Genomic DNA, 24,537 nt, shown 5'->3' on the forward strand with positions numbered 1-24,537 from the left:
TTTCATTTTAGAAACGCTTTTAGACCGTATACCCTCGCGTATTGCAGCACGATGCGACGGACGGCGAGCACAATGGAGTTCGAGCCTTAAAAGAATTCTCCGCTGCAATTCTTTTTGCTGCAACAGATGCCGGGGATTCCTCTCCTCGATTTCACAGGAACGACGACGACGACGACGACGGTGCATTCGTCCTCTTATCCCAGCCCGGGTACGAACGAGGGTGGGATTCCGCGCGGAGGGACGGTGGGACGGGGGGACGGACCGACCGTGAATTACCGTGAAACAGCAATCGTGACCGTAGATGACTCGAATGACTTGCGAATTTCGCTTTGCCGCGGGGCCGCGATATTTCGCGCGTAATCGAGCGAACGGTACTCCGCGCGAGCGAGTCAGCTGTTCCGCATCCCGCGCGGTTACGGGCTACGGCAACGCGGATTTAATTGACCGTTCGACGGTTCGTCCGGCGGCAGGACGACGGGCGAGTTATTCGCGATTCCTCGATCACGAGCATCCAGATCAAACAGATGTCCGCGAGAAAGACGGGAGCGAGAGAGGAGGGAAGGGGGGAACGAGCGCGATACCGCGTCCCCTCGAAGGAACAATTATATTCGTAAAAGAGGACACTCGTCATCTCGTCAATCTCATCGTGCGGGTTGCGGGGTGTTCGTCGTGACCCGACGGACAGAATGTGGGAGAACGACGGCGTCGCGTGAAAGAGATAAAAACATTATTGTCGTGTCATCTCCGGATTACGTTGTCTTTAAATTGCGTCTTCCCGGGATTATCATCTCCGCTTCGCTCACGCTCGAATAGATACCGAGGCGAATTTCATTGACGATAACTGTGCGCGATCTTTGAGAGTCGAGACGAAAACTGTGAACCGGCGATTCTTGCAAATTGTTGCAATTGGAGTGAATTTTGACGCGTGCCGCCCTCACTCGGTCGAGATTGATACCCGGAGAACATTTTACGACGGCTCGAAAGTCGTCCTAAAATTTTGAAGATATATGTCTTATGGAATTATCTCAACTGTCAGGAAGACGTCCTGAAGTAAAGACGTCTTCGAAAAGTTTTATGTATTTGTGATATTTTCAAGACTGTTTTAGAATCAATGTTTCATCTTTGAGACATTTTATTTGAGATTGCTTTTAGATGTGATAATTATAGTCGGTAAAACAGTTCAGGTGGCGCGCGCGCGCGCACGCACACGCACGCACACACACACAATTCTTTTTTTGTCATAAAATAATCAGAACAAACAACAAACCTCTTTTCTGAGAAAATAAAAAAAAATATCCTTGAGATCTCCTTTCATGCCGAAACTCTCATCCATTATGCGTTAAATTAAGAAAATACCGCTGAAGGTAGAATATTTAATTGTTTTTCCTCCACAACATATTATATTTCTGATCAGACGACTCATCTTTCGCGATTTATTTGCACATTTTTAGACTTTATGCCACAATTTTTTGTTTTTATACCTCATCGGCTACCAACGAAGTGCGTCAGAGGATTGCATTTTAGTCATTTTTGTAAAAATATAACTTTCGCACAGCTACTCTACTGTTCCCCACTCTCTGTTCATCGTCGAATCTCTGGATAAGGAAACCGATTACGATATAGACGCAGTAACATTTCAACCACCGCATCGTACGTCTCGCGAAATTTCCTGCAAATCCTCATCCGTACGTCCCGTGTGTTTTCCCTAATCCGTTTCCCGGAATTTATTCCACACTCTACAGGCCTAGAGGATTAGGGCGACGTTTTGCGATCCTGGTAAGGCCAGCCTACAATCTACAATGAGTCGTTAGTCAGATGACGGAAGAGAGTCAGAAAGAGTCATAAACGTATCGTAAGGCGATCGAAAGTTTGTAATCAGCGATCGTAAGCGATTGGCCAAATTGGCCATCTCTTAACGATCACCGATCACAGACTTCCGATTGTCTTACGATACGCTTAATGACTATTTCTTCCAACATCTGACTAAGTGCCCATCTACAATAGGTGTTTTAATCCCTAAGCCCTAAGAAACTGACCAATCGCAGTCAATTATTCTCCTCAAATTCAATTGTGATTGAACAATTTCTTAAGGCTTAGGGCTTAAAATACTTATTGTAAATGGCCAGATGGGCACTAACGACTAATGACTCATGGGCTGCATTCCGATATTCACTGTCAGCAACTTTCAGTACTGAAAATCTATACTATACGTGAGTAAAATATAGATGTTCACTACTGACAACAGTGGATATCGGAATGCAGTCATTGTATAGACTTGCCAGTATCACCGATACGGTGATTCCATCCGTACGCCTCGTCTGACAATAGGTATGCAGAGACAGAACGTAACGTATTTCGTCGAGGAGTTCGAGTGCGAGCTGAAGGACACGTCCGGGAGATGCCTGAACGTCGGCTCCGGTACCGGGGAGATAACGAGGAAGGTTCTCCTGCCGGTTCTTAATCGAGACGCGGTGATGATAGGTGAGAGAGAGAGGACGACAGGCCCTACAGAGGCCCCGAATAAAGAAACCCGTTCTTAATTGTCAATCTTGATCACAATCTCAATAGCGTGATGATTCGATATATTGTAAACAAAGGTACGGACGTTTCCGAGAGCATGGTCGAGTACGCGAACAGGATCCACGGTGTCGACGGGGTGCTCGAGTTCGAGACGTTGGACATTCAGACGAGAGACCTGCCCGAGAAGTACGTCGCCGAGTTCGACCACGTGTTCTCATTCCCCGTTTTGCATTTCTGCAACGACGTCCGGTAAACGATCTGACTTTTCGTCCCGCGAGAGAGAAAGACTCCTTCAATGCTACAGATCCAAGTGTGTTATTTTAGGCCGAAACCCTTCTTTCTTGCCGTTTTAAATCATTTAACACGATTGAACGTATCAACTTTCAATTTAATACGATTACTTTGATCTCGGTTTAACTTACTTTTTATCCTTTTCTAATTCTAGGAAGTAAAAAAAGATGAAGAGTTAGTTAAACCGAGATCAAAGTTAATCTGTATTGGTAGAAATAAACATGAATGACATTATGTAAGAAACGTGTAGAAAGAGCTTCGGTAAACGTGTCATTTTTAGACGTTTATGACTGTAAAAATAACATACTTGGAGATTTGCAGTAAATGATATATTTTCCTAGACGCTATTGCGACGCGACAAAACGCTTCTCGGAGGCGACATCGTTTCGGTTCGATCTTCAATGGTGTCGCGTTGACGCTTTGTATCGTTGTTTGATAATATTTCAGTAGATGCAGGCCTCAAGAAATAATCACGTTTATCTCCCCTAACAGACAAGGATTGGAGAACATTTACAAAATGCTTCGACCCGGCGGCACCTTCCTCATGCTATGGGTATCGTCCCACGACATGTTTAAGATTCTTGAAAACATGGCAGAGAACAAGCGCTTCGCATCGTATTTGTACGTGAGTATATCGCTGTTTAACTGGTTTCTTATTTTTTTTACAACGTTCCCCTGCTGCGAAAGTCGCTAATCGTTATGCCTTTGCGTTCACGTGGGACGTGAAGAAGTACACCGCGCCGTTTCCACATTCGGAGAAGCCTCACATGAAGCTAAAGGAGTTGCTTAGGAGCATCGGTTTTAGGATTCGACACTGCAGTAACCGGGAGATGAGCTTCGTCGACAAGAAGCCGAAAGCTTTTCTACGTGAGTATACGCTTAAAGATACGCGATACGCGAGAATCAAACTTGCTCGACGTAAATTTTATATTCCTTCGTTGAAGCGTATGCAAGTCCACGCTTGATTATTTCTTTTTGGTTCCAACAGCCACTATTATATCTGCCTTTTCGTTTTTGCGCGAGATGCCACCCGACCGAGCGGAGAACTTCAAGAACGAGTTTGTACGCGAATATACGAATAGAAAATATACGCGCGATAATGAGGAGCTGGCGGTGGACCTGTACAAAATACTGGTAGTGTACGCACAGAAGCAAGTATTATAAAGTAGATAATAATTATGTACATGTGTAATATTGTGATAAATTGTTATGTATATAGATTATATAAGTTATAGAGATCTCATTATCGAAGCGATTAGTGGTTATAAAGTATATATATCTTTCGTCGCATGACGGATTAGAGATAAGAGATAAGAGAAAACTCGAATGTTATTAAATTCGGAGGAAAATCGAGAATGTTGACAGCGCACTTTCATCTTTCAATCTCTAATGCGTACTCTTAATACGTTCGATTCGTTATTTCACGAAAATAAGAGGATGAGGTGTGTGTACACATATGTATTATAACTACGCTTTGAGATAATATATTTATTTCTTATTAATATGGAGTTTTCATCAACAATAACAGTGTAGCAGTAGGCGTAACAAGAGAGACGAGGTAGGTTACGAGGAACCTATCCTAATGTCGTACGCCAACAAGTCACCGCGGTTGGAAGGGATCCTCGTGGCGTCTGTTCCTTCGTTCATCATTCGTTTGTGTGCTACGACGCCGAGCTATCGGTCGCCAATCGTCGGGAGAAGCCGGTCGCGGCTGATCCAGACCGTCTTCTCTACGCATACAATCTTGGTCGATTTAATCCTCGAGCAACGTTATCGCAGACCACGTGATCTTATCATATCTTTCATATTTCACGTAACATTATAGTCAATATAACACAAACACGACGGAAAATATCGCAAATATGTGTCCCATGTCGCATTTCAAGATAAACGCTTTATCACGATCTTGATATTCGCATCAATATTTAAGAACGGTCACTTTCCGTCGTTTTTGTCAACTTTGTTTCGTGCGCAAAGCTGTAATATCAGTTATTAAATGCACAAAGAGGAAGGAGTAGTAATGAATAATGAGTTAAGAACGAGCCGGCACGACTGTTCGAGGATTAAATCGTCATTTCACGTGTTTCGCATTTAATAATGTGCAGCGTCGAGAAACGAGGTACACGCCACGGTAACCCATTTGTTTTGCAAGTTATACGAACGGAAGAGCCACATGCTATGTTAATCTCTTACGATTAATTATTCCGTAAAGTCTAACGCGTTACATTACGTTATAGCCGATCCTTCCTTACCAAGTGACAAATCAAGACGTAGCATGTTGGAAGGGAAACCTGTAACTGACGGTGTAATTGCTCTCATCTACGAAAGATTTCTTAAAATTTCTCGTCGCGATTGTGCGTTGACACGTTAAAGAGCACGAAAACGATTTAACTTTGTAGCATAATAATTTACTTTTATCGGTCCAAGTAAAATGTCAGCAGTTTTCGCTAGTTGATTCGAATATTAGACAAATTGACAATCTCAGCCGCAGAGCCTGCCGATATAATTTCACAGCGACCGAGCAGAATGTTATTTCGTAAACATTTAAATGGAGTGTATTATTTAAATAGAATGCATCATTTAAATAGAATAATATATCATTTAAATGGAATGCATTATTTAAATGGAACAATATACCATTTAAATAGAATCCATCATTTAAATGAAATATGTCATTTAAATGGTTACGAAATAGCAAGTTTCTGCTGGCAATTCGCCACTAAATTCCATTAGCAGATTCTGTTACATTTCCGCTGGCATTCTGCCGACAAAATTTATAGCAAACACTTAGCGAAGTGTGTTTCCGACAGATCTGGCTATCTGCGAAAACAGAAGATAAGAAAATTGCGTCAGCTATCGAAATTTGTGTTAAAGGGATAACCGAAAGAGAGTGTAAGCAAATTACTCGGCGAATATAGAGCGATATTCGCTTGGCGAGGACAGACAATGCGGAGTCGACACCGGACAGCAGCAGCACATGCGGGACATTTGCATATTAATTCATCACTTAGCAGGATAGGACCCGTTCGTTCGACGATATCAAATAGTGGTATTACTTGGCAGGATTTCAAAAAATCAACGTAACAACAGTTCAAATTATGGCAGTGCTTTGTAGAATAATCTTATTGCCCGTTAGTGAGTGAATTAATATGATGCCATTAATCATCTCGCGATAATGATAATGAGGTGAATCCAATCGTGTGTGATCCGATAACTCAATCCGCCGTGAATACGCGTTTCTCGAAACCTACGGACTCTCCTTTGTTCTAAATTGGTGTGTTCGCTTGCTCCTCGTCTTTTCCGCGAGTTTTTCTTTCTATTTTTTGTTTTGTTTTGTTTTTCTTTTTCTCCTGTCCTCTCTCGTCGTCTATTACTCTATTACGTTCACTTACGATGATCTCGCGATTTTTCCTTCGCGTAGACAATGCATTCGGGCCGTACCCGTGTGTTCCTCCCTCGCATCGTCGTCGAGAACGAGATGCGCGGAGAGACAGTGGAAAGAGAAGAGCGAGTGCACTCCACGCGATCTCGAATATCGGAAACTGAAGTATCACGGAGAAAAAGGCGTAGTGGAAAATGTGGTATTATCCTCGCTTGTGTATAGGCCGGCAATTCCAGATACATATATATACATGAATATATATATATAATAATAATAAGTATATAGCTATATTGCAATGAGATCAACTCGAAGAATACTTTTGATGGTAAACATTCGAAGAATATTTGATAAGTTATCGAACGAGAGAGCAAAGATACCAATATTTATTTAGAGCGACGGTTTTGCGAAAATTATTTGGAGATTCTGCATATCGTTCGTGTACATCTCTTTCCCTCTCTCTCTCTCTCTTTCTCTCTCTTTTTCTCTCTTTGAGAGTGTTACTATCGTTGCTATCACATCCAGAGATGCAAATTCCAAACGGCATTCGTCATTGTCGCAACAGAGTTGCGATCGCGCGGAATTACGTTACGGAAGGAGGTCGCTCTCGCGAAGACGACGATAACGACAACGAGATAAGTGCATTTTGCTCTTATCTTTCCGCGTGCGTGTGACGTCTCTATAACAGGCTCTTGTTGGCGCACAAAGAAGTAGGGGGGCTCGACCTTTAATTCAGTGCAATAGTGTTCCTTCAGGGATATAGAAGACCTAGTAGAAGACGCGTTATGTACAAGGGAACCTCGAGGGATTTTTCCCGGGACGTCCTGTTTTCCCCCTTCCCGAGAGAACGGAGCAACGGAAGACGTGTAGAACGGAAGAGAGTTAGAAGGTGCGGTGAAGAGAGACCCTACTGAACCAAATTACCGGCAGAACCCACACACACGTTATACGAGGAGAGAATTACAGCTTATATAAATTAATTTTAATAAGTCTATCTTTGATTTCTTTAGGCGCGGGTGACTCTAAACTGGCCCCCTATATGTTTGTATTTTGATCACTTCCTGAATTAATTGCAGCACAAATTACGCCTACAGTAGTCTGCCGTGAACGCGTTGTTTTTTTTTTTTTGTTTTTTTTTTTATTTATTTTCGTGAGAAGATCCGTCTCTTAGCTCCCAGCTTCAAGGCAAGCTACCCCTGGCGATCACGGTGTGACGGAGGTGAGCGGGTTTCGGAGGATCGATGAGAGAAGCGGGCGAGCTGAGCGGTGCGTTCTGTGTGATGCAAGGACACCACGTGTCCTTTTGTAAACGTAGGCGAGACGCGGACGTGTGTTGCCGTCTTTTTTTCTCTTTTTACGTGCGTGCCGTATGTGCGTGCAGTGTTTATCGGCGGAATCGTTTAGCGCGCTCGTAAAAACGCGCGGCTGAGTACTACGCTGAGCGCGGTACCCGGATGGGATGCGGCTTGCCCCTCGTGAGGTGCAATCATTCAGGACACTTTCATCGATTTCGTACGCGCGGCTCCGGCGCGATGCGCCTCGTCGCGACGCGACGTCGCGCGTCGCGCTGACGCACGTGGCACTCTGCGAGGGAACATCCTCGGGGAACTACCAGCCACGACCTACTTAACGAGAGGACAATGACGCTCTAATTCTACCGGGGAAAAAAAGTGTTAGTCCGCCCGTCTCCGCGACGGCGGCGGCTCGTCCGCGCCGACCGTCGGCGACCTCGCCGCCGCGTTTCCCGGTGGGAAAAAAAATATAGTCGCACGTATACACTCACACACGGAGAGATACTACCCGCTAAGGACTCGACGAGGAATTTAGTTTAAGTTCTTCTGAATACAATAGCGTACTACCGAGGAGAACTATGAAACTAAATGTCTATTAATACTCTATCGTACAATATAACGTAGTGAAATATTCGAGTACAGTACAGTACTAGTTTTTTTTTTAAGTAAAGTATCTTTTTTTTTTTGGGCGGATACGACTACTCCTCTAAGGCCTCGCTCATACGAATCTCTTCCCGTTCTCTTTAAAGTTAATTAATTCGAATCTCGTCCTCCTCCTCTTGTTTTTTTGTCTTTTTTTTTAAGTCCCGCGCACATCCACGTTCTACTTGTCTAAGTTGAATAGTAATGAGAACTAGACGTGAGTTTCGCCCCCCCCCCCTTATTTTCATCAAGTGAATCGAAAGAATTCGATAGACGAAGATGGGAGACATGCACATCGATCAGTAACAATTATTCAATTCCGATAATGTTTCATTTACAATTCCTGAATGAAATTTCGCCTATCAGTCTAGTAAAATCCGTCGGAAGGAATCGGTAAACTCGCCGGCCGCGAAGCGGGGTCCCGGGGTTCACCGAGTCGCGCGGCGAGCGAACGAACGGACAAGGTCGTCGTCGTCGTAATACCGGACCCCGCGGCGCTTATCTAGCTAAAATATACATTCTACACATTCTCGCGTGCCGGATGAAAGCAAACGGTCAATCGCGAAGTTAATACTGACGTTTGGCACTGCTTCAGGAGACAAATTTGCTAAGTCGCAAAGAGATCCTCGCGACGTGACTGCGAAAAAGAAGATTTTTCTGTTTCAGGTGTTCACTCCCGGCCCTCTTCTTGCCCGGGGCCCGAATCTCCGGTATCGAATAACCCGCGATTACGAATTGCGTTTAACGGGACTTCGGGTTTCGAATTCCGTCGGCTTCCAATCCTAATACCCTCCTGGCGCGATAATTAATAAGATTTAATGCATATTATCTCGCGGTAAGTGGTCATTCTACGCCGAGAGTCCATCGAGCGAGTCTCTCTCCTTCCGCAGTCACAGAAATTATTAAAGTGGCAGTATAATATGCAGTCCAATTCGACGAGGTTCGGTAGACCAGCGTTTCTCAACTTTCGCTACGCGTTACGCCTTGCCTAATGGCGAAAAGGTATCCGGAATAAGAGTATTCCGCCGAGTATTTACAGTATTCGTACAGACGAGGGATCGAAGGAATGACAGTCTGTATATCTCGAGATATTTACACTCCCCGAAGGGACGATTATTCTAGGACGCGCGGCCTGTCCGAGTTTTTATTCGCGAGCGAAACGTCACACCCCGCCTCTCCATCGCCACCGCGAGAAAGAAACTGGAGATAAATGGGGATAAATGTCCGATGCTGCGTCCATAAATCATCGCGTGTTCGTTGTATTCGTGCGCTGGGTGTGCGGCTAATCGATCGCCATCGCTAGGAGTCGGTATGGTGCGAACGGTTGCGGATGGAGACCCGCTCGATAAACTTGGACAGACTTTGACCTGGTGAAACGCCGTTTTTTTTTTTGCGTGAAACTAAGTTTGAGAACCGATAAATTTTGAAAGAGAGAGCTCTATCCACTACGTGCTAAGAGCGTGATCTCGAATCGTCGAGGATCGGAGTTGAGAAACGCTGTAGCGTACAGTATTTGATACCATAGCAATCGAGAGAGACTCGCCCAGGCTGCCGGTTAATGTAGAGTTAAAATGTCAACAAGAAAATATCTTAGTATGTGTCTCGCTACCTATTTAAGACATCACTACTAGAGTTTATAGCACTTTTGTTTATCCTATATTATTAATGTACGTAACAACGTATGAACAATCAAAGAGATCTATCTCCGTCCTCTCTACCTCATCTCATCCTCCCTCCCCCCACTCCAACAGCAAAAAATTCTTCCCGTTTTACTCGCATCGCCGTGTGCCTCTGGCTAGTTCTTAATTTCTCTGATAAACTGTCGGATTCCTCTACAAATTGACCTATAAATCTGATATTGCTTAAAATCAATCAAAGCCCCTCAAAGGCTTAGCGATCCTCCAAAAAGCCGAGCTGCTTTCAAGAACTCTCCCTTAATACGGGGCGGTCTCCTATCAAGGGGGATGCAGGTCGCGATGGTGGGCCCTGGCAGTTAAGATGGCCTTCAGCTCGGAGTCCAGCTGCTTCTTGGTTCGCTCGCTGACACACTGGCCGCCCACCACAGGCTGGGTCAATCTCGGCGACGGCAAGTCCACCATCAGCTTACTGTTGTCGCGATTCTCGTGACTCCTGGCGCGCCGTATGGGCTTCTTGATCGGTAGCAACGCTTCCTCTTGGGCCTTCTCCTCGCCCGGGGAACGGCTCAAGGAAAGCGTCATTTCCTGATTCAAGGTATACGTGGAACCACGACTACCACCACCACCACCACCACCACCCCCGCCGCCACTACCGCTGCCTATAGCCTCCGACGACCTGGTGAGGTCGATAGTCCCGGAGCCCCACTCGCGCGACAGTTTCCTCCCGATGGCGGACGTGAGCTCGCTGTTCGGCGACAACAGTGGGCTTCTGGACACCTGGTAGCCGGCCGAGTGCGGCGGTCTCAGAGTGGCGAACACCGGGAAGGACTGGCCTCGCTTGGCCGGGCTGCGAGAGTATCTCGGCGTCGGCACGCCACCACCCCCGGCGGCGGAATCACGACGAACGGTCGGCGTGCCACCGCCGGTCGAGTCGCTCCTGGTAGGTGCTAACGGCCGCAGATTGGCACTGCCGCCGAAGGAGCCGAGATGCGGCGGCGGCGAACCGCCGTCCCCATGGCTCAATCTACGGCCTACCGTCTCCAGCGGGCTCCTCGCGCGCAAATTGGTGCTGCTGAGCGTGAACTCGCGCGGCTTCATCGGCGCGTCGAGACTCACCGGCGACAATCCGAGGCGAGACGCCGACAGATTCGTTGAACTCCTGCTTTTCTCCGATCGCTTAGGGCTTCGAGGCATCAGCGGACTCTTGCTGCGACTCCTCTCTCTACCTTTTCCAAGCTTCTCGTCCTTTTTCACCGTCTTGGTGGCATCAGGCTCCTCGGGTACTGTCTCGATCTTCTCTTCTTGTTGTACTCTGAAAGAGAGATAATCGAATATTTAGTAGTTTTGCTGCACTAGTTTCTGATACTCTTATCTATTATTTTGATCTGATTGATTATGAAAAAAATATTGGGTTTTTTGATAATAAATAATTATCAAATTTTTTATTTTTACATCTGTTTGTCATATTTTGGTAATAATAGTTTATCGGCACAGGGAAAAATTATTTCGTTTAATAAACTTGAATATTGCATTCCCTTACCTTCGGATTTCTTGAATCATCTCGAAGAACTGTGCTTTGCTCTTACGTCTGCGACGTTGTTCATGTTCCTTCTGGAACATGGAAACGTTGTAGATATTTAGAAATCAAAGTGAGCGTACTGTCCATAAGTTCGCAAATATGAATTTTCAAGTAAACACAAATTTCTATTTTTAAACAATCTATATTATATTATTATATGTTTCGAAGCTTTTTGGTATTTATTTTAAAATGCTTCTATCAAGATTTCGTTCGCGAACTTGTGGACCATTTAGGAAATCGAAGACACGCACTCGTTTGACACTCTTCTGAAAGAGCGACGCGATCTGGCCCTGTCGCACCGTGTGCACCAATTCGCGGGCGGCATGATGCGGCGAGACCAGCTCCACGCAGTTGATAAACCTGTACAACTTCTGCGAGAAGAACATGACGTTACGGCTGCGCCAGATGGAATCCTCCGGTCTGTGCCGCAATCGCGGCAGCGTGTACTTGTAGAAGAGATGTTCTCCTATGAGTATTATGGTACCGAGCACCACACCCATCCCGAGCAGGCAAAAAACCCCGGCCACGGACGCGACTCCTAGCGGCCTGGGTTGACCACCTGGCTCGGCATCTATTGCGCCTATCCCTGGTCGATCGCTCAGACAAGGTAATTCGCCATACCTGGAATTAGCTCGCTTTATACAAAGTGTTTACCTCACTGATTTTAATACTTTTTTTTCTAACCATATTGATGATCTCATTTTTATATAAAAATGTATAAAGTATACAGAACTAATAGATATAATATTCATTTTATATAATATTTAATGTATTTAATAAAACGTTTAAGACCATGTTATTGTCCAAATAAATTGATTTTATATGAAATAATAAATTTTTAATAAGATAACACACTTATGCTTATATTTTTCTCGAACAGTTCACATATTCTGCCCGTCGGACTTTATTTATCACTTAATGTATTTTCGTCTAACGTAATTATCACGCTCCCGTTATCACGCAAATAAAAAGAAAGTCCGCACGCGAACCGATATCGATTATCCAATTTTTGCACTTATTTTTGCGCATCGCTCACCATTTTTCCTGCAGAATGTCGAGCAGCCCGTTACTCGTGAAATTTGCTATAATTTTCGATATGCTCTCCTTCAGGGGGTGTCCCCTCGTAAGCGCGATTGCGTAAGTGTCCTCGTTGATGGTATCACCGATCTTCTGCAAGCGGCAACCGTCGTCGGTCGCCCGATAATAATCCAGAATCGGCGTATCCGCGATCAGAATGTCTAGGCTGCCGTTTCTCAATTTTTCCACGCCCTCGGCGACGTCCGACAAGGAATATCGAGCCATGTGGGACCATAATTGCGGATTCGCTCTTTGCACGTAATACTCGGCCGCGGAAGCTCTCGGTGCACCAACTCTTTGTGCCAACAGCTGTAATATAATGCATTCAAAAGTCTTAAATCCATACCCGAAAATTAGATAGGAACAAAATAAATATTTTCTTTTGCATTTAAACTCTATTCAAAATTGTTTTGTTCATAAACATATTAAATAATAATCCCAGTGAACACACAGTGTTTCAAATTGAGACACATTTAATTTTATAAATAATTATAATGAAACAGACTTAATATATCGCGAAGCTTTCAGTTTTTCTCTTTTATTTTTTCTTACATAAACTCGTTTGTAAACAATCGCGTATTTATAAAGAGCCGAGATACTCACGCTTTTATCATGGTAATTGCTCACTGAGGAATGAAAAAAGAGACCGGCGATAAGGGCGGCTATGTTTGCCGTGTACGAGGCCACGAAGATGACGGAGAAGCCGCCCCAAATGTTGATAAGGAACTTGTTAGGCCAAGACTTTGGCGCCTTGAAGGCCACGAGGTGGCCGCACAGAAGGCCCCACATCACCCACAGCGCGGAGGCGATGGAGAAGTTCTTGCTGCGCTGCCTGCCCCAGGGATTCAGGCCGAACGGGCTGAACCATTCGTAGAGCGCGACGGCGATCGCGGTGAAGTTTAGCGACGTGAACACGGCAATCCACAGCTCTGTGCTGAACGGGAACAGAAACGCGAGCAGCGGTATCTCGGAACGTAGCTGCGGCGCCGTGACTAAGCTCACGCCGCTGAAGTAGTACGGCGTGGTGAAGTCCACCACTTCGGCACGATGGGTGGACACGCTCAAGGCCGCAAACGACATCTGCGCTCGACCGGACACCAGCTCGCCCATCACGCCGTTCCACGTGCCGTTCCGGTTGTTCCGTTTCCCAAATAGCCCGTCCTCCACCAGGTACAGATTAAAACGAAAACCGAGCTCGCGCGCGACCACAGTTAGCAGGTCTATACTCAGGCCGTAGCAGCACACCACGGTATTACCCTGTCGACAAGTGAGACCGCGCAGACAGAAACCCTCTTGCAGATGTGTGATCATGGTGAACGGCGACGCCAGCGCGGTCACAATGCTATAAATCGGCATCCCGATCTGCTCGCCGCCCTGCTCGAGATACGCCGGCATGATGCCGCCGCCCGGCCAGATTATAGTATCCAAACGGACTTCCCTGCCTCCCTTGATAGTGCCGACCTTGGTCCACCTGTTAAACATTGATTACATCGATTATTCCACCTTTTAGCAATAGATATGATTATCTTAAGATCGAGTCGAACCTCAATTGAGTCTTATTCCCGGGAAACCTGACGGCTTGCAAATTCAGCAACTGAAACTCTGCCTTGTCCTTAGAGATTTGTCCCATGGATTTCCTCAGTTTACTCGTCAAGGTCGCGGATACGTTCTCCCTCGCGTCGCTCGTCATGAACTTAGCATTACGTTCCGGGAAGCATTCCGGTACGAAGTGCTCTCTGAGCTGCAGATCGCGCATACGACTCAACCTCGTCTTTGTTTCCAGGAAGGTCTCGTCCAATGCTTGCGAGGTCTCTCTCAGTATTCTGGTCAGTATGGTGTCGCCATCCATGATCCTGATACCGGACGGCCTGAGCGCAAGCATCCCGATCGGCATAAAACTCTTGGAATTGAGCTCCTTGTCACTCGCGAGTCTCCCGACCTCCTCCTCGTCGTCAAAATTGAAGCCCTTGTCCTCCCGCTTGGTCACGATCTTCTCATCTCGCCACCTATATTCTTGCAACCGATGTATGTCGTTGGCTAGGCTCGGCAGCGGATTCAGCGGCGGCAATGGTTTGTCGTCCGAAGCGAGATTCGTCGTTCGCTCAAACAACGGTGAGTTCTCGTTGGCCGCAACGGCGACACGCGAACTGTGAAGAAGGTGCGAACTGATGATGTTGGGCTCGTTTGGTCGCAATTCCGCCTTAAGATCCAGCCAGAGCCACAAGAATCTGCCCGAGAGCATCTCAAACTTGTTGGCCGCACCGAGGATCTTCCGGGCGTTGCTCAAATCGCAGGCCATCACCACGACTCCACCGCTGCCGCTCTCTTCGGCTACCCGCCTCAGCCTCAATCTCAGAGTTCTGTCATTCGTCGGAAGGTGTATGATCGAGCGAGGTGTCAATGTCGGTGGATTCGTTTGTAGAAGATTAGTGACGGGCAGGAGAGTAGTATCGATGAGGAGGGTGAACGCATGCCAGTTAGCCCGATGCATTAAGGCGGCGGCTGCTGCTCCGACCTCTTTGGGGCTCGAACCTATGCGGTTCTCAAACCGGCCGAGATTTCCCTGTAAACAATAATTCATTTTTTGCATTGCACAAAACATCATACAATTATGTAATCGGATCGTTCTGCGCGCCGTCGAATTTGATAATTGCTATCGTGTAAATAAGGAAAAATGTAGCCTTTTCTTTTTTGTAGAATTAAACTATACGAGCGACTATACACGAGTTCGTAAACGTAGATACATACATACCTGGCGAAGAAAGTCTCTGTGTGTAAACGGTAACCACAGAGCTGGAAGATTCAAGGCGGCAGCAGCCGTAACAAGAAATCTGGCTGCCGATCCTCCCCCTATAATAAGGCTTAATACTGTCTTTCCGCCTTCGATGTCTGTACAAAATTTGTTTAACATTGACAAGGGGTATAACAAGGAATTCGTCGTCACGGGTGTCGTCCTTGTTTCTATATATGACACATCCATGTCCGCGTGAAAAGATTCCAGTCTCGCTTGCTCCCATACTTTCTGTACGTCTGCCTTGAAAGAGGTCTGAGGCTGAGTGAAACATACCACTATCCGCCACGATGCGTAAGACGATCTGAGCCTGGCCTTCGCCGCTCTCAGAGACTTGGCAGCGTCCGCGGTACCGGACACTGACACAGAAGTCCCTAACAAGAGGAGGATTACAACTCCAGTATAAGAGCCAGGCATCTTCCTCAGTTTTCCTTATTCTCCCCTTCCTCTTTTTCTATTTAGCTTTTTTGATATACATTGCTGAAGCGTGGGCCTAATCTGTAAGAGACAATATTTTTATTCAGAAATATCACTTTAAATGTATGTCATTAACATGTCATTGATACATGTGTCGCGGATAAGCCTCTACTAACAAATATTTGTCAGCATTCTGCTAATATTATCGTGCGCACGATGTATAATTGATCTCAAATCATTAAATTATACTTCGTGAAAAATTCTTCCAGCACAAGATACTTGCAATTATATATCTCGTACTGTGTTATAAATATATGTAAAAAAAAAAAAATACTCTACCTTCGTACGTACTACGAAAAAATCGCGAATTCAACCAATAATTTGTTAATATCAACAACTGATATGTAAAAAAATTTCTAACAGTATCTTTCACCTGCCAGGGATAGAGTTACCCTGTTCCACTTTCTTTTTTGCAGATATCAAGATAACATTCTCGGCACAAACAGGCACGTAATTTCGCGTCACGACAGTGCGCGCATTTCGAACGGGAGAGATTCTAAATCACATTCTAAAAACTGTGTGATCCGTATACGCGTTTCGGAGGATGCACAAAACAGAGACGACCTTACCTCTTGACGGAAGGGATGGAAGGTCGCGCGTCCGGTGGGGGTTTAAGAAGAGCAGAGCAGGGATCGCTTTTTGGCCACCGCCGCATAATAGCTGTCGATGTCGGGTAAACCGTGTCAATCCGTCGCGAGGCACTCGGTCAATTGGTCGGTGCGGACTGCGGAGGACACGGACGATCAGCCACCCGTCACTTGTCCACCCCCGGACAATCTACCCCGTGCGTAACGGCCATTTTCGCGAGAGCAGCCCCTCCCTTTAAATTTCACCCCTGTAGCATCCCGTGGTCCACACGAGCGCGCTCGTGGCATACTCCACATGTATTGCGCCTGTCTTCCCTTAGTATATACGTGTAAGTATGTACGCGTATGTCCCTGTGTGTATCGGCGGCTCTCTCTCTCTCTCTCTCTGACAATGCCACTAACACTCGTAGATTTTGCTGACGCCCGTTATAAATGTCTCTCACAATGTCCTATGAATTAAAAAAAGAACGGATTTCTTGAGCTCCTCCTAATACGAAGTGTCCCGGAAGTCGTGACCTGATTTCGTACTCTTGGGACAACTCGCGTCCCTTCTTGAGCGATATAACTGGAGAAAATAACAATTTCGAATTGTTGTAAGAGATTGATGATTGAAGATAGTGTTATATGCAAGAGCTGAAAAATAAAAATAATATAAATCAAGACTTGAGGGGTTCAACACTGGGAACTTTGGGAATGTAAAGAGATAGTCGGTTTTTATTTCACTGTTGGTCCGCACAACTTTTTCGATTTCAAAAGTAAAATAAAATGTTCTCAAACTACATTTTCGAGAACTGCAAGCAACTAAATATACTTATTATTATGTCATTAAAGTACAATTAAACTTTGCTTCTTGGGAACTTTAGTTCAAAAGTTACAAGAAGCTAAGAAGTTGCAACAATGACCTTTAAGTTTACTTGAGAAAAGTTCTTTTTGATTTAATCAAAGAATCTCTTTGTTAAAATTAAAACGAAAAAATGTTGAGGCACTCTGTGCATTGAAAGAAAAACCGAAATTATTCACATCGAAGTTTGGAGATGAGTTGTATCAATTGTAGTCTAACGCTTCTTTTGTATAATATTTCATATTTCTATTAAGTTATTAATAAAAATAATTTTTATTAATCATAAATCATAAATTAAATATATTAAAAACCGCATTCCATTAAAAAATTCTTTCTTTACTGGCCGTCGTTACCAGTAACGGTATTCCGTGTTTTAAATTAAAGAAAGTAAAATTGCACAATTAAAACAATTATAACATAATACGCCGCATACGATATGATTCTAAATTTCTTAACAAAAAGAAATAATTATATCAATTTGATATCATCGTTATTTTTCGTAGGTAAAATAAAGTAAAATTGTAAATATCGTGACGTACGGAATACCTCTACAGCCTCTATATCCTCGAATCTTCAGTGGACAATAGTGCAAAGTTCTTTTCGGCCGAAAATAGCTTCGTATATTTGGGATCTTCTTTTTAATGTACATTTGCGTTATATACATATACGTTACGTCGCACTGCCATAATTGAGGGCATTTTAACTAGGTTTACAAGGCGTTGAAACAATAAGGAGACGCGTCCCGAAGCACTGCTTCGCGGAACTCGCTGCCGCCTCCGAAGACTTTACTTTCTCTCTCATGCGCTCTCTATCTTTCTCTCTCTCTCTCTCTCTCTCTCTCTCTCTCTTTCTCTCTTTCGCACCCTGTCTTTCTCTCTACAGCTAAAATAACATAGTCGGAATGTAGTTACATGGATGCAGTTATCCCACAGATAACGAGATCTCCGCCCCACCCTTAGCTCCCCTTTCCGCTAGGAACTAAATTAATTACAGAGACAGGTTCTCGATAACGGATAACGATCATTAAAATTAGCTAAATAGATTTTGCTGCGACGCATCATTCTCGAACGTGCTCCACGCATTGTTCAGCTCCATGAAAATCAACTTTGCTATATTCTCATTTGCTGTGCCCGCTTGCTGCAACACAAAAAGAGATACGTTGAATTTTTTTTTTAATTAAAAACTACTTTCACAAAATGAATTGTTTAAATAGCAAGATAATTATCCATTGTACATTTACATTGTATAACTACATTGATTTTTCTCGTCGCCGACTTAATATTTACGCGCTGCTCTGTTATTACATTGACCCTCGCAGGCCACAGTGGAGGATCTGGAGAACCCCAACCATTTTTCGCTCATAAGTTTCGAAAAATTCAATGTATTGTAATTTTCTTTTCTATTTTCAATTGATCGTAAATTTTCTGAGAATTATGATGGTAAAATCAGAATTTGTAAAAAAATCATTACCAAAAAATACGCGTTAAAAAATATAAATGATAGTTTTAAACATAGTTTAAAATTTCGTTGGGATCCCTGAGACCCCAGTGTGGCTTTCGAGGGTTAATATTTAAATGCTAATTGATAAGTGATAAAGTTGAGATACATTAAAAATACACTTGTATTATTTAATATTTAGTAATATCGATTTTATCAGCAGTAAAAAATGCAGATTAATAATTATGATGGATACATTACTGCTATTATTGATTGTTATCTATAACATCTATTGGAAAATTAAAAGACGTTAATATTTCATGAATAATTTAAAAAATGATAACATTTACGCGAAAAAATAAAAAAGATTATGTAAACAACGATATTCGATGAGATTCAAGTACCTTATCCGGATGTACAGCTAAGCAAGCTTTTCTGTAAGCCTTCTTGACGTCCGCAGCCGTGACCAATTGATGCATTTCGCAACGCTGCCACCTCTCAGCCTCCGGCCATAGGACCGTGTGTAACGAGCAAAGCAGAGCCCGCAAATTTCCTTTCTTACCCTCCGTCCACTCAGCAATTTTCATCCTATCGGGATCCATCGACTTGGCCGCTTCCACCTTTCGCATCTGATTTATTGTCTTCGGGCTGTCCTTGTCCGCTTTGCGCGAGCTGAAGAAGTTGTATCCCTGGCTACCAAGCAGATCCTCGAACGCATCGCCGCTCTTCTCCTTCGGTTTACCGCCAAACGCGTCCGAGGTGCCGCTACCCGCGCCATTAGCCTCGTTTGTCGCCGCGTTGGATTTGTGCATTGCGTTCGGGCTGGAATGGATCGGCGTACTTGCAGGCGCCGGACTCGCCGACTGCGGGGTATTCGAGTTCCTCGGCGTGCCGTTCCAGCTACCTGCAAGACCGGCGCCCAATGATCCGGCCAAATTGGCAAATGGATCCTTGTTAGCTTGAGCGGCGAAGTTCGGCACGCTGGCATTTCGCGGGAAATTTTCCTCGGAATTTGGACACTTCGCGGTATTCGGGTTCGTGCTGTTGCCGAGAAGATTGCTCGAGGCGTTTCCGCCCAGCGGATCGAACAGCAGATCGTTGACTTCCTTGACGTTGCTCGACGTTGTCTGACTCTGTCCGAAAAACAGATCATTCATGTTCAGATTGCTGTTGCTGGGTGTGATGTTGCTCCTCGTCGCAGAACTGTCGTGTCCGAACAGTAAGTCAGTCGGGGCGTTATTGTTAATTAAGGGTATCGAATTGGCGGCCTCGGTCTGCGGCGCCGACACGCCGAAACCGCCCAAGAGATCGCTTTCGTTCTGACTAGAACTAGAAAATATATCTAATCCTGGATTTGCCGCCGCGGCGGCGGGAGTATTTGAGGTATTATTGGTATTGTCCGGCATGCCGAGGTTCAACAAATCAGCCTCCTGAAAGCTGTTCTCTTCGATCTTGCTTGGCTCTTCCTCTTTCGGCTGTTCCGGCTGTTGAGGTACTGCTTCGTGTTGTGAAATCTTGTCGGTTTCATTCAACGGTACTTTCTGAGTCTGCAATAATGTCAATTATTATCGATTATTAATCAACTTTCCAACATTTTCCTACTCTTTAACGCTAAAAATACAAAATAATTGTATATCTAATAAATAATTAAAATAATAATAATATTCTACCTCTTCCTCATGAGGAGATGTCCTAAAGTTCTCCAGAGTTTCCTCCATTTCCAGCGTTGAACCAAACAGCGGACCCGGCACGGGCTTGACACACGTTTCCGCTTCCCACGGCGACGGCACCCTCGACAATTTCGAATTTTCCTCACCTATCATGACATTCAGCACAACGCGGAACTTGCCGCCAATCTCGGGAGCATCGTCCAAGTCGCGTTTTTCGAACGTCAAGGCGCTCTCGGTGATGGGCACGTAGCCAGTATGGAAGTGCAGGGAAGCGATTTTAATGCCAATAACACGGCCGAGCTGCTGCCTGGCGTGGTTTATCACTAGAGTGACGTCACCGCGCACGGCCGCGTCTCCCAGAATCAGACAGACCTTGCCCTCCATAATTCCAAACAGCTTCATTTCCTCGTAGTTGGCCTTCTTCGTCGTGAAGACCAGCGCGCCGTTACTGTAGATCTCTATGTACGGCCGGCAACCGTCTTTCGCTCTGGTGAACAACGGCACCGGTTGTACGACAATAGAACGGAGGACCAACGGCTTCGTGTGCGGAGGCCGACCGCCACTGAGCATACTCATGTAATTAATACTGCGCAATTCCGAGGGTTGTAGATGTGGCGGCTGACAGCGTCTCGTCGTGAACAGAGCGATCGCCTCCTCGACAGTGGTCAGGGCTCTGCTGTAGATCAATAGAGTGCATGCCACTGTGGCGCTCGCTCGATACCCGTCCTGGAAAGACAAATCAGCAGGATAATCGAGCCGTCACTTAGTGAACGTTTGATCGCACAATTTGAATTGCGACATACTCACATTACAATATAGCACCACCACGTGATTAAAGTCAGCGTTCAAATACTGATAGATATCTTGACAGATCTGGTACAGAGCAAATAGCATTGGTGCGTTCGATTCCGGAGTGGCGTAGGCAAATGAACAATCAATGTGCCTGCCGGGGAGTCGCGTGACGCTCGGCCGGCCGCGGGACAGATTGTATAGTTGAATCTTGGCGGGCGGCGGATGCCTGGCGTGGAGGAACGCTCTCACGTCCTCCACGTGATTAGCCCGATAGGCAGATTCGATCCCGTCGGCCGGATACGGCATAACGAGTATGCGCGACGTCAGATAACTCGCGTCCAGTTCCGTCCTGGCCATACTCTGTTGAACGGTATGCATCACCTTGCTGGAAGTGTCTTTCAAGTTGCGTAGAATGCTTCCGGCGCCGCCTCTCAGCGAGTTGAATAGGCCAGTTGTGCTCTGAGTCGCCGGGACCTTGGACACTACCGTCTGCACGGGCGCCGGTCTTGGCGGCGGCATCGTTGCCGGCGTGGTGGAACGAGGAACTGGGGCTGGCGTGTCCGACGGTGGTGGTGGTGGCGTTGGACGCGGGGGTGGCGACGGCTTGATCGTGATTTCGATCCGCGCCGGTTCTCTGGGATCGAAGTCGTTCGATTCGGCGATTGCCGCCAAACGTTCCAAGAGCTGCGCTGTCGTCAGCCTCTGTATGGGCGAGACTTGCAGACATCCCTTCACCAGATCGTGCAGACATGCGTACCGTGGATTAGGCGGTAACGGTGAATACTTGCCGTTCACAATTGCCAATTTGTTGCCTGCAAGATAAAAAATATTTTAATAAATACTATTATTATAATAAAATTGGCATACATATTCAAGCTTGAAAGTATTTTCAACAACAGTACATCTTTAAAAGAGAGATATTTAAACCTATCCTTTCTAATAATCCCGTGTTTCCACATTTGTTATCAATTATATCTGTATGCTTCAATCAACTCAATATTTAGTAAATCGCCGATTATCTCACCTTCGGGAAAAGGATGCCGCAATGTAACTAAAGAATATAATATACACCCTAAAGCCCAACAGTCCACCGGAGGCCCTATAGGGTCATTGTTCCACGTATCCATCATTTCCGGGGCGCGATACATGGGGGTTGTGTACTTGGCCATTTGATCCTCCAGAGTGGCACGTTTTTGAGCATTCCATGACGGATCGGGTAGTATCTGCTGAGTCGAGGCGCTACCGAAGTCACAAAGTTTCACGAGGCCGTCTCTACCGATCAAAAAGTTCTCCAGCTTGATGTCCCGGTGAACGAAGGGTTCCGGCTGCTGGCTGTGCATGTGATGCACCGCACGTACCGCTTGATAGGCTATCTTGCACACCTGGGCGAGAGTCAGCGTATTCACGGACACGCTCCTGAGTATATCCGCTACCGTACCGCCGGGACATAGCTCGGTGACGACCAGGTACTCGTATCCTTTACGCTCCTCTCGCTCTAGTCGTTGAGCATATAAGAACTGAATAATATTTGGGTGATTCGACAGTCTCTTCAATGTTTCTATCTCTTGTATAATGGCTTTGTTTGCATCTTCATCGGCGGCGATAAGTCTCTAATGATAAAAAATAATCTTTGTACAATACAACATTAAATTGCAAAAAGAATTAACGTGAATTAGTTTAGTTACCTTAAGTGCGTATTCTTTTCCCGTAGCAACATCTTCTACCGCAAACACCAATGCCCATCCACCTGTTGATACGATGTTTGCCACAAATTATCTAAATGTTAATAATGATACATAATTCGATTACGAGAATTATATCTCTCGCTCATGTTTTTCATATCATGCGCATAAATAAATGTCATTTATTATGCCTGTATGATAAGGCAACATCTGTTCATTTTACAAGCTGTACTAATTCAAACTGTTAATTTCTACAAATATTCACATTTGACTTGAGTATTAAACACAAACTGCAAAAACAAATTTAAAAAAAGGTCCTTTTATACATGTTCATAAATTCAACATGATTTAAAAATCATCTACCTTTTTGAGATAATAACTTTGCAATTCAAATTTTAATTCACATACTAGACACACATACTAGACATACTAGAATTCTATTTCAGTAAATATTAACAAAAATGGTCAGCATAATCCACTTTCAAAAATGTAAATTTAAAAAAATAAAAAAAATCTTGAATTATGTAACATGCATCTACATTATTTGGTTTTTACTTTCTAAAAAGACTTGACACGTATCGAAATTTGCAAAATTGCACTACCCGAGTTAAATTTCTTAGAGAAAACTTAAACTTGCTGATAAACCAATTTCTCGCACATCATAATCTTTAACGTCCAGTAAAATATAGATTGAGAAAGTATAACGAATGAACAATAGTAAGCTATATTAACGCAATCAATAGATTCTAAATATAATTAGAAAGGAATGTCTAGACAGCTTCGCCGCGCATTCACAAGGAAGCTGCGAGCTCAAGGACCGAGCAAAAATCGCCTGCGTCTTGAAACTCGTGACAAAGCGATCATCTTAAAAGAAAATAGACAATAGATTAATCGACAAAATCCGATCCAGCGAAACGTGAATGCGCGCGACAAGGAAATAAAGAAGATAAGAAGCGTTGACGTCAGAACACTCGGAACAGATTGTCCGTGACACGCGCGATTGGCGTCTGGCCGCGTGTCAAAACACACGTTGACACGTTTGACACATGACAGGCCGAGCAGATGTCACGCGAGAGCAAGAGATCGGCAAAGGTCTGGCTCCTTTCTCCTCTCCTCTTGCCGCCCCGCGCGATTATATCCGGCCTTTTTTTTTTATCGCGACGCGAGGAAGGCGGACCGCGGTCGACCTCGTTCGGCTCTAATCGCGGGATTAGGTGATACCCGCCCGCGGAGACGAGATCTCTGACAGGCACCCGAGATTCCGTGGTGGCGCCAGCACACTGCCAGCCTCCGCAAGCACTCCACGGGAGGATAAGACGATAGACTCACCCTCGGCGATCAGTCGCGTCACCCGCAGCTTCACATTGTTGATGTCCAACGTCTGGCCGACGTAATCGTTGCCGCCGGTGCCGCCGTTCAGGTACCCGAGCGCGGACCTCAGGTAGTCCGACATATTTCCCTGGACCTGCCTCGGTGGGCAACCCCCCGTGGATAGCGGGATAGCCCACTCACACACTCTCTCTCACAGTCGCGTCGCTGCGGACAGCCGATACCGTGCGGCCATATTGGCGCGGCGGTAACGTCGGCCGTCGGCGCGCGCAACCGGACCGGCGCGGCCGTCGCTTCGGTGACCAACTTCAGGCGCCAAGATCGCTCGTCAAAAAATCCCGTCTGGCGATTTATCGAATGCAATAACTGCAAAGAGACATTTGTAATTCATATTTGTAATTTAATAACACGCTTGACAGACGTATTATTACTCGACTTTGTACACCCGACTCGATAAATATGTTACCTTGCGCGCGAGAAATTTTCAAAGAGAAACGCGTCGGCGCTCGAGCGC

General features: G+C 45.2%; 3 protein-coding genes across 6 annotated transcripts; 1 reads left to right on the forward strand and 2 right to left on the reverse strand.

Moving 5' to 3' along the window:
* The first annotated feature begins 31 nt into the window (after positions 1-31).
* LOC112459014 (juvenile hormone acid O-methyltransferase-like) lies at positions 32-4,313 on the forward strand. Of its 3 annotated transcripts, none has more exons than XM_025022887.1 (6): positions 32-1,776; positions 2,329-2,481; positions 2,598-2,706; positions 3,304-3,436; positions 3,540-3,678; positions 3,800-4,313. In XM_025022887.1, exons 2-6 carry the CDS (start codon positions 2,331-2,333, stop codon positions 3,973-3,975), a joined length of 708 nt encoding a protein of 235 aa, XP_024878655.1. In that variant the 5' UTR covers positions 32-1,776; positions 2,329-2,330; the 3' UTR covers positions 3,976-4,313. The 3 variants fall into 3 exon arrangements, with proteins under 3 accessions (XP_024878655.1, XP_024878654.1, XP_024878653.1); XM_025022886.1 differs by having other exon boundaries at positions 33-1,776; positions 2,598-2,769; positions 3,543-3,678; XM_025022885.1 differs by having other exon boundaries at positions 34-1,776; positions 2,598-2,769.
* Positions 4,314-4,415: 102 nt separating this feature from the next.
* LOC112459012 lies at positions 4,416-17,100 on the reverse strand. 2 transcript variants are annotated; one of them, XM_025022878.1, is made up of 8 exons: positions 16,255-17,100; positions 15,170-15,706; positions 13,962-14,980; positions 13,021-13,888; positions 12,377-12,726; positions 11,592-11,961; positions 11,302-11,369; positions 4,416-11,073 (listed from the first exon to the last, which is right to left on the reverse strand). In XM_025022878.1, exons 2-8 carry the CDS (start codon positions 15,623-15,625, stop codon positions 10,080-10,082), a joined length of 4,125 nt encoding a protein of 1,374 aa, XP_024878646.1. In that variant the 5' UTR covers positions 15,626-15,706; positions 16,255-17,100; the 3' UTR covers positions 4,416-10,079. The 2 variants fall into 2 exon arrangements, with proteins under 2 accessions (XP_024878646.1, XP_024878645.1); XM_025022877.1 differs by having other exon boundaries at positions 11,302-11,372.
* A 607-nt stretch (positions 17,101-17,707) lies between these two features.
* On the reverse strand, positions 17,708-24,261 carry LOC112459023 (cyclin-G-associated kinase). The gene is made up of 7 exons (XM_025022905.1): positions 24,024-24,261; positions 22,698-22,759; positions 22,037-22,622; positions 21,028-21,824; positions 20,221-20,946; positions 18,955-20,097; positions 17,708-18,250 (listed from the first exon to the last, which is right to left on the reverse strand). Exons 1-7 carry the CDS (start codon positions 24,145-24,147, stop codon positions 18,143-18,145), a joined length of 3,546 nt encoding a protein of 1,181 aa, XP_024878673.1. The 5' UTR covers positions 24,148-24,261; the 3' UTR covers positions 17,708-18,142.
* Between the last annotated feature and the right edge of the window lie 276 nt (positions 24,262-24,537).

The sequence above is a fragment of the Temnothorax curvispinosus genome, unplaced genomic scaffold (assembly GCF_003070985.1).
Source record: "Temnothorax curvispinosus isolate PA1 unplaced genomic scaffold, ASM307098v1 QBEX01009448.1, whole genome shotgun sequence".
NCBI classification, from domain to species: Eukaryota; Metazoa; Arthropoda; class Insecta; order Hymenoptera; family Formicidae; genus Temnothorax; species Temnothorax curvispinosus.

Excerpts from the sequence above, each read along its gene's own strand:
- LOC112459014 (XM_025022885.1), top strand. The coding sequence starts at position 2,331 with ATGCAGAGACAGAACGTAACGTATTTCGTCGAGGAGTTCGAGTGCGAG. Across the intron at positions 2,482-2,597 it reads TCGAGACGCGGTGATGATAG|GTACGGACGTTTCCGAGAGC; the intron begins GTGAGAGAGAGA and ends TTGTAAACAAAG. Across the intron at positions 3,679-3,799 it reads GAAGCCGAAAGCTTTTCTAC|CCACTATTATATCTGCCTTT; the intron begins GTGAGTATACGC and ends TGGTTCCAACAG.
- LOC112459012 (XM_025022877.1), bottom strand. The coding sequence starts at position 15,625 with ATGCCTGGCTCTTATACTGGAGTTGTAATCCTCCTCTTGTTAGGGACT. Across the intron at positions 14,981-15,169 it reads ACAGAGACTTTCTTCGCCAG|GGAAATCTCGGCCGGTTTGA; the intron begins GTATGTATGTAT and ends TATTGTTTACAG. Across the intron at positions 11,074-11,301 it reads ATGATTCAAGAAATCCGAAG|AGTACAACAAGAAGAGAAGA; the intron begins GTAAGGGAATGC and ends TCTCTCTTTCAG.
- LOC112459023 (XM_025022905.1), bottom strand. The coding sequence starts at position 24,147 with ATGTCGGACTACCTGAGGTCCGCGCTCGGGTACCTGAACGGCGGCACC. Across the intron at positions 22,623-22,697 it reads GAAAAGAATACGCACTTAAG|AGACTTATCGCCGCCGATGA; the intron begins GTAACTAAACTA and ends TTTTATCATTAG. Across the intron at positions 18,251-18,954 it reads TAGCTGTACATCCGGATAAG|CAAGCGGGCACAGCAAATGA; the intron begins GTACTTGAATCT and ends TTTGTGTTGCAG.